The sequence below is a fragment of the Dama dama genome, chromosome 12 (assembly GCF_033118175.1).
Source record: "Dama dama isolate Ldn47 chromosome 12, ASM3311817v1, whole genome shotgun sequence".
In the NCBI taxonomy this organism is placed as follows: Eukaryota; Metazoa; Chordata; class Mammalia; order Artiodactyla; family Cervidae; genus Dama; species Dama dama.
Genome location: NC_083692.1, coordinates 26,955,665 through 26,965,089, shown reverse-complemented (window position 1 = coordinate 26,965,089; position 9,425 = coordinate 26,955,665). Strand labels below are relative to the sequence as shown.

The window sequence follows — 9,425 nt, the reverse complement described above, 5'->3', positions numbered from 1 at the left end:
TTGAGAGTCCCTTGGACTACAAGGAGATGAAACCAGTCAATCCTAAAGAAAATCAGTCCTGAATATTCATTGGAAGGACTGATGCTGAAGCTGAAACTCCAATACTATCGCCACCTGATGTGAAGAACTGACTCACTGGAAAAGACCCTGATGCTGGGAAATATTGAAGGCGGGAGGAGAAGGGGACAACAGAGGATGAGATGGTTGGATGGCATCACCTACTTCACGGACATCAGTTTGAGTAAGCTCAGAGAGTTGTTGATGGACAGGGAAGCCTGGCATGCTGCAGCCCATGGAGTCACAAAGAGTTGGACACGACGGAGTGACTAAACTGATGATATCCTCAGAATTTAAGAATAAGGTAAAACAAGAGCCGGACACGACTGAGCAACTAAACAATAACAAAAATCCATCTACCAAAACCCCTAAACAAACAAAAATGAATAAAGTTCAGTAGATGAGCCCTGCCATTGATTTACACCATCCTAAGAAATGGTCTGTAGAAGAAACCCAGATATTTGGTGCAACGTGATCAGAGTAACAGATTAATTACATAACTGTATCAAGGTAACCGTTTGTAATCTAAGCGCCTAAGAAACCAGCCAAGTTCCTCAAGTAGAGACAGCACTCAACGGACTCAACTTGCCGGACCGGAGCACTGCTCCCGTCTTCCAGCCCTGCTATCTATGCAAACGCCCAATCCGCCTACGAGTAAGAGTGTCCGCCCTCGTTGGTCACGTGGCATCTAACCTCAGATCTGCTTGGGGGATCGGACAAAATCGAGACTTGCAAAGCTGACCACCTCACTGGCCAACCTGCGGTTACCCAGAACCCTGACGGAAATCACGCCGCGCTCCAGCTCCGCCGGCGGGCAACGGCGGGCTGGGCTTCAACCCTGGCCAAGTATCAGATTCTCCCGAGAAGTATTTCGAAACAGTCAGGGGCGCCACCCAGACCCTCCGATTCAGTATCGGGGTGGGGGCCCCAACACCAGTCTGAGGGTGCCGGGACCGAGAACGCTGGACACAGCCCCACACTCTGAAGCTCCCCACGAGGGAGCCGGGCCAGAACCCTTCAGGGGAAGACCTGCGCCCGCAGCCCGCGTTGCGCTCCCGCGCGGGCCAGACTAGTCTCCAGCGAGTCCGCCCCTCGGCTCCGCCCCCCTGCCCCGCCACCTACCGGCTGGATTCCCAATTCAGCTGGTTCCCCGCCTACACGAAGGTGCGATTTGGAATGGTCTTTCCACCAGCCAATCATTTCCCTCAGCCAGTCATCGTCAGCTTCGTATCTCCCCCGCCCTCTTTTCTCTTTCACAGAGAAAGCCCCACAAAAACAAGTGCTTCCGGCGTTCCAGCCGCTGAGGAATGCGCAGGCGCAGTAGCGCGAACTTGCAACCTGCCTAAGCTAGTGGAGTGGACGGTTCCAAAGGAGATCCAACCAGTCCATCCTAAAGGAAATCAGTCCTGAATATTAAACTCCAATACTTTGGCCACCTGATGCGAAGAACTGACTCATTGGGAAAGACCCTGATGCTGGGAAAGATTGAAGGCGGGAGGAGAAGGGGACGACAGAGGATGAGATGGTTGGATGGCATCACCGACTCGATGGACATGAGTTTGAGGAAGCTCCGGGAGTTGGTGATGGACACGGAGGCCTAGCGTGCTGCAGTCCATGGGTCGCAAAGAGTCGGACACGACTGAGCGACTGAACTGAACTGAACGCATTAGAGAGGGAGTTTGGCTACGTTCCCCAGTGGAATCTTGAGTAGAAATGCTGCACTGTAAGGCGGAGTCGCCTCTGCAGCTGCACTTGTCTCTAGGGTGTGTTGGAGAGCTGGCAAAGGCTCAGAGTAGGGAAGGGGCACTAATAGCCCTTCTGGGAAGGGGACAACAGGCGCCTTGCAGTGAGGAAGTGTCCTCGGGCAACAAGTGCCTGGTGGCTGTACCTGCTGGCTCTTATACTTATGTGGCAACAAGCTCTGGTAAACTGGCCCGAAAGTGTTTGCCACAATCGGGGATGCCTGGAATCTAGAGTTGAACTCACAAATCAGCTGGCCTTATAATAGGGATTTTATTTTGAATCGACCCAGGTGGGCCTGATGCAATCAAAAGAATCCTTAGGAGGAGGGAGGCAGAAGGAGAATAAGAGAAATAGTAGTGTTAGAAAGACTTGGCAAGCCTCAAGACCCTGGCTTTGAAGAGAGAAGGCGGCAATGAGCATAGACTGTGGGATTCTTCTAGAAGCTGGGGAAGATAAGGAAATGGATTCTCTCCCCTCCCCAGAAGGAACATAGCTCTGAGACCTCCAGAAATGTAGCATAATAAACATTTGATTCAGACACAAAGTTTGTGATAACTTGTTACAGCAGCAGTAGGAAACTGATACACTGCCAAACTTTTCCAAAGTAATTTTACCAATTCATACACTTAAACAGATTTGAAAACATGTCATACTTTACCCCACACCACATGCCCTGAACTGGAATCTCCAGATAGGTCCAGAAAATGTATTAGTTTAAATTAGGTGATTTTGCTGCATCTTGAAGGTTGAAAATTACTTGTCTAAATCCTTAAGTCTAAATTCATTTCTCGTTAACTGAACAGAGTGGCAGCAATTTGGTCACAAGATAAAAGCAGTTCTAGAAAAGACTTGTTCCAGGTACTGGAAAGGTTCCTCTCCCTCCTCTGCTCAGAGCTAACATAGCTGACCTTATACAGTGCTCTGTGGTTGAACAGTTTCTATTAACACAGTTCATAAGCCTTAAGACTAAGGACTCTGTACTCAAAGATGAATTTTCTTTAACATGCTTATGAACCGACTCTTTGAGACTGCCAGACCTTGCCACTGTTCACATTCATGGAGAACTTGACCCTGGAACTGGTAGTACTTGCAGTTCCTCAGAAAGGAGGAGCTGGAAGAAGGGGTCCGGCAGCTTGTCAGGCTCATGGGGTTGTGCTATCCTTCCAGCTCTTAGAAGCTGAGGCTGGAGCAGTCACCTGACCCCCTGACCACTGACCCTGGGGGAATCCTGAACAAGGTGGTTTTCTTAGAGCTTGAGCAGGTTGGCCTGTAGGTGGAGGCTCTGCGCAGGGTGTCCCTACCTTTCCTTAAGGATAGTCTTCAGAAAAAAAGGTAAGTGAACCTCTTACATTGCCTCCAGGACCCCTGGAATTACCTTACTTGGTAATGATACCACCAACTGCTGACCCCCACTTGGCGACAAATTCAAAAGTCCTCAGAAGCCCTGGGCAGTTTTTATTAAAAATATATGTCATCAAAAGGAATGAAGAGTGAGCCAGTGTTCAAACTATAAACTAGCAGGAGCTAGTAGTTCAAGTACTTTCCTGACAAGTGTCAAATGTCACTGTTTCCCTTTAAAATTTTAAACACTCCATGGCATGCTGAGATCTTGCAGTGCTCCAGAGTGCCTTGGCACATATTTGAGAACCATGGCTGTGAGCATTTTAGAAGTTGACTCATCTTTTCCTTGAATGAGTATTCAAGAGAATCATTTTCTCCCTAAGTGTTACTACTATAAGGTCCAGTGTAACATCACTTCTTCCACCCTGAAGATCCCTCTAAAACTAAGCCCCATAGGAGATCTTTTCAAATGACAACAGCAGGCACTGAGTGTCCACAGGCCTGTCCAGATTCTGACCTGTTCCTACAGAGGACATCTTGGATAAATCTAAAACTATCTTGTAAGATGAACAGTTTCCTGTTCTAAGTAAAATTTAGAAATAATATATTGTAAAACATCATTAACTTACAGATCTATCTACAATTAGGAAAACACTAGCAGACACTATTAACTAAGAAAAATAAACTATATTCTTGCACATTATTAATAATTCTTAATGAGTTTCCTACCTTTCAACATTTCATATCTGATTTTCAAACTCTCAGTTACTCAAATAGATAAAATAGATTCAAATTATAGACTGTAACTTTACCTAGATTCATAAGGGGGTATACCTCAAAAAACCATTCATTCTAGACACAAGCCGTTAACGTAGATACGAATATTCCAACTAAGGGCTAGTTCTGCTTAAAATACAGGTAATAAATATAATTAGATACTATATATTATAATAACAATCCAGACTAGACCACAAATAAATGTACAGAACATGACTGCAACAAAGTGAATTGCCAAATATCAAAGGAGAGAACAGATTTAACTGAAAAGTTTCAAATGCATTTTATTCATAATGTAACCATATTCAAGACGCTAGAGGAAATGTCCATATTTGTGAGTTCTTGTTGGCAGAAATTCTTTATTCATTATCCTGTCCAGTCTCACGCTCAGAAGCCATCTTTGATTTGTCAGATGCTTCATATACTTGTATAATAAGCCTTAGGTGGTTGATGATTTTCTTGTCTGCTGTTTTCATGTTAAAGCCCAACATCTTCATAATAGTTTCTCGAAAGTCAACAAGCTACAAAGAACCACCCCCCAAAAATCAAGATATGTCATGAGTTGATCACCTTACTATGTACAATGAAATATTAAGAAATTTAGTTTTATTAAACATTTCTTTATGAAGTATAACATATTCTACATTCAAATGTATTTTTAAGCTAAAAAAACTCTATTATAAGAAATCTAAACTTACTTTTGTATTTTAAGATTTGTTTTTAGTTTTACAATTTTATAGGATAAACTTAATTTTATTGCTGCTTGTTTTTCATCCATGAGGTAATTATTTTGGGGGCTTCTAATTTGCTGTAGGTAATAAGAGTCCCCGAAGTACATCTCTCTCCACCCATTCTCTAAAAACTATAGTGATCAACAGGAGAGTAGATAAAATCATCCATAAATCATGCCTAAAGCACAAGTAGAGACTACCACAGACTTCATTCTGCATATAAGTGGGCAAATAAATATTCTAAACCAGCAAAGGCTAGTTCAGAACCCAAGCTGGAGTATGCAGCTAGATTCCTCCGGTGTCCCAGATTCGGGACAGTTCACAAAGGAGGAAATACTAAGAACAAGTCAGAACTGGTAGATCAGAACACTGGTGTCTGTGGAAGGAAAAGAAAGGTGCATAAAAGTATGTGAGAGCAGAAAAGGCAGATCTAGAGGGCAAGGTTTCTGAGGAGGAAGGAAAGGAAGGAAAAGGAAAAAGCAAGCACTGGAAATTAGGGACTTACATAAACAAGAGTACTGCAGAAACAGACATCACATAAACCCCACCCCAAAATAAAAGGCTTGACTTAAAGTAAACTTTAAGAAGCTGCACTCATCATGTCAACGGAAGAGGGTGGTATTGAGTTAAGAAACCTAGTATGTAAACCCTGCCCCCTAGTACTAAAATAGAAATACCTGAAATTGAGAGGGCAAGGCAATTAAAGGGATTTTAAAGTGAATAGATAAATGGCAAATACGCATTCAAAATTGTGATGAGAAGAAAACAGAAAAACACTAACATCCGAACTGTTCAGGGCTCATAAGACCCTTTCTTGAGATTCTCTCTCCTGTCACAGAAACTCTAACCCTGTGGCTGTCAGTCAGACAAAAGTTGACTGAGAGATGCCAAGAAGAAATGGTGACAAAGGCCTTATATTGAAGATTCCAGGTGCTGACCCATAGCCCAGGTGCATCTCTCTGCCTTCTTGGAGCTCTGGTTGTTTAACTCTGATTCCACAAGGCAATCAATTCTCTTTTGTCTAAGTTAGGGTAGTCTAAATTGAGGTGGGTGTTTATCACTTCAACTTAGAGAATTTTAATATAGTATTAAAAGAAAACAAACCTCTTCTTGTTTTCCCGGTACTTCTTCAAGTGTGCTCTTTGCTGTGCTGAGCTCAGGAGTGGCAGTTTCTAACATTTGATGGACCTTCTTTTTACCCCATCTTGCTTCTTGCTCATCAGAGTCTACTGTAATGTTCAGGTCTGTTTCCATAGCTGCCTTCCCTTTCATTGCTTCAACTTTTGTTAGAGATTCCCTGAGCTTCTCAATTGTTTTGTCCTATGAAGGTAGAGGTTGTGGGAAAGGAGAAGACTACGATTAGATTTCTTCTAAGTAACAGACAGGCATGATGCATGATAACTCATGCTTTTATACTTTCTTCCTCTCTCTTTCTTTTTCTTTTACGAGCTAGATAATGTAGAAAAAGAAAATCCCACAATTTATGAATTAAGAGGACATTTCTCCACTATGTTCATCAATAACCAATAGTTAATGAGAACTTTTATTAACTAGGCAGTTGGGATTTAAAGAGGTTTAACACATGTTCCATGTTCTCAAGAGTCTTAGTCTGTGGTAATCAAACACAGAAATAGAGAATAACTGGATACAGTAAGATTAAATATTCTTGATAAACTGGCAAAAAAAGTTGATCAATAAGTGTCTTTGGTTTCAGACATAAAATGTATTTTTGAAATACTACAACTGAAGCTTGATGTAGCGAAGACCCAAAGATACTGATTCTTAAGATGAGTGGTGGATTTACAACATCTAACTTTATTATTCTATATGTTTAGCTATATATATTATTTTTATGGGTGTAAAATAATTTTTAAGTTCAATAGAAACATAGCAAAAACAGTAACAGAACAAAACTTAAGTGAATTTTTGAAAGTCTCACGTCCTTTACTTACTTTAAGGATATTTACTCTTGTCAGTTGAGATTTCATATTTTTATTTGACAATTTCAAGTCACTGAGCTGTTTCTGAAGTTTCTGAATTTTCTCCTCTAATCTTTGAGTTGTAACAGTCTGAAAATTCTGCTGAATATTCAGTAATGTTTCTTGCTTGTTGTCTTTCTCTAGCTGCTTGAATGCTATGCCATGCTTATCCACCTGGAAAATCTTAGATTGAGAGTTTTCCTTTACAGAAATCAACAGTATTGAAATAAAGAAGCTATGCTTTAAGATGGTGTTCCACATTAGCATACCAGGTCTACTCTAGACTGATAAATTATAGACTTAATTCTTATATAAATAGGATAGTTTTCACCATAAATACACATTATAATAATTCAGAAAATAAAATATGACAGTAAAAGTGATGGCTTAAATGCTAACAAGGGTACATTTAAGCAGACAATTTATAAACACCACATGATAGCATGTATTAGTTTAACTTTCCTAATAAGGTATGATTAGGAAATAATAAAATATTTAGATAAAGATTCAAGCAGAAAGATATCCTCTACAACATTACTTATAACATGCAGAAATACAAATGTCAAAAAATAATTAAATTACATGTGATTAATGAATACATTTCATGTATTAAGAATTAATATATTTCTTTTTGGGGTTTTTTCCCTTAATATATACATTTTATTGAAATTATAGTTGACTTACAGTATTTCAGGTACACAGTAAGGTGATTCGGTTATACATATACACATATATTATTTTTCAGATTATTTTCCATTATAGGTTATTATAAGATATTGACTATTGTTTCCTGTGCTATACAGTAAACCTTCGTGGCTTGTTATATATCCTTTTTTTTAATTATAAATCTAGCATTCCATTCTGATTAATACATTTCTTATAAATCAAGTTTTCGAAAATACTTACTAAGAGAAAATGCTAATGATATAGTTAAATGAAAGAAGCAGGATGAAGAAAAATTATGCCTGTCTCAGTTATGTTAAAATATTCATGCAAAATATTCATAGTAAAATATACCTATATGTTAACACTGGTTATCTCAAAGTGGTAGAATTACTGGCTATTTTCATTGTATCCTTTCTACTATTTTGTACTTTGTAAAGTTACTACCAGAAAAGAGAGAGAAAGAGAAGAGGTTCAAATTTAATAAAGATACCACATATTTTCATTATACATAAACTAAAAATTAAGTTAAAATTAATAAAATATATTTAAAAGAATCACTAGTTCTTCCAATAAGAAAGCAGATACTCCAGGTGAGGCCGGTTAAAGAAGGAAGAGAGGACTGCCCTGGTGGTGCAGTGGTTGAGAATCTGCCTGCCAATACAGGGGACACAGGTTCGATCCTTGGTCCTGGAATATTTCCACATGCCAGGGAGCAACTAAGCCATGTCCCACAAGTACTAAGCCCACAAGCCGCAACTACTGAGCCAGTGTGCTGAAACTACTGAGCCCACTTGCCACAATTGCTAAAGCCCACTTGCTCTGGAGCCCATGATATACAACAAGAGAAGCCACCTGAATAAGAGGCTTATGCAGCACAACTAGAGAATATCCCCTGCCTGCTGCAACTAGAGAAAGCCTGAACCCAGCAATGAACACCCAGCGCAGCCAAAAATAATAAATAATTAAATACATTTTTTAAATTTTAAAAAAAGGAAGAGAGAATGAAAATACTATTAGGAAAGAGAAACATACAGAACTAATGTACATAAATTAGTTTTATAATGAGAAAAAAGTTACTTAAAATGTTATTACAAATATCTTAATCCATTAAAAAAATAAAACAAGTAACATATTAAGGAATAAGAATGAGAATGGCACCATTTTTCTTAAAAACACACTGGAAATCAGAAGACAATGGAGTAATGCCTTCAAATCTCTGTGTGAAAATAAAGTCTAAACCCAACTATCAACTGATCCTGAAGGTAAACAACAACAAAAAGACCTTGTAAGTTATTCACAGAATTTTTTCCCTCCAAGATACCATTTCTTAGAAATCTATTAGAAGATGTACCCCAGCAAAATAAGAAAGTTAATCAAAAGAAAGGAAGACAAAAGATTCAGGAAACAGTGCAACCTAACCAAGAGACTGGAGAAGAAAAGTCACAGGATTATAGCTGTGCCCAGGCCCACAGAGCAAACAGTCCAGACTGATGCAAGAGAATTAAGGAGTCTGGATGAGCAAGAATGGGAGATTTTTGTGGATTATAAGATCATCTGACATACTATTGGGGAAAAACTAATAAGTGAATGTTGAAAATTATACATATGAAAATACAAGAAAACTATTAACTCTAGGAAAAATAACACACACTACTACAAGAAAGGAAATGTCACAAGAGTATAATACTGGGCATTTTGTAAACATTATTTAGTGTCATAGTGAAGTAAATGCTGATTAGGGGTTTAGCTAAAAATACTGACATAGATATACTGGGACGATAGAAGGTGGAGGGGGAAAGAGATAAGGCTTCATCTATCATATAATAGGAAGTCAACAGATAATGTCTAAAACAAATAACTCAAGACATAGCAATATAAGGGCTTCCCTGGTAACTTAGCTGGTAAGAATCCACCTGCAAGGCAGGAGATCCTGGTTCAATTCCTGGGTTTGGAAGATACCCTGGAGGAGGGCGTGATAGCCCACTCCAGTATTCTTGCCTGGAGAATCCTCATGTATTGAGGAACCTGGCAGGCTACAGTCCTTGGAGTTGCAAAGAGCTGGACATGACTGAGCACCGAGTAAGCACAGCACAGCACACAGCAATATAAGCAAATTATTTAAGAAAATGGA

General features: G+C 39.7%; 1 protein-coding gene across 12 annotated transcripts in view; it reads right to left on the bottom strand.

The window, feature by feature from the left end:
• Window positions 1-4,203: 4,203 nt before the first annotated feature.
• LOC133066129 (coiled-coil domain-containing protein 170-like) overlaps window positions 4,204-9,425 on the bottom strand; it is a 39,880-nt gene continuing 34,658 nt past the window's right edge. For 11 of the 12 annotated variants that reach the window (XM_061156899.1, XM_061156892.1, XM_061156894.1 and 8 more), the window contains 3 exons: window positions 6,602-6,811; window positions 5,754-5,969; window positions 4,204-4,439 (listed from right to left, as the gene is read on the bottom strand). In XM_061156899.1, coding sequence (XP_061012882.1) covers window positions 4,278-4,439; window positions 5,754-5,969; window positions 6,602-6,811 — 588 coding nt within the window. In that variant the 3' untranslated portion in view covers window positions 4,204-4,277. The remainder of the gene's footprint in view (window positions 4,440-5,753; window positions 5,970-6,601; window positions 6,812-9,425) is intronic. The other variant, XM_061156896.1, reaches the window with a different exon arrangement.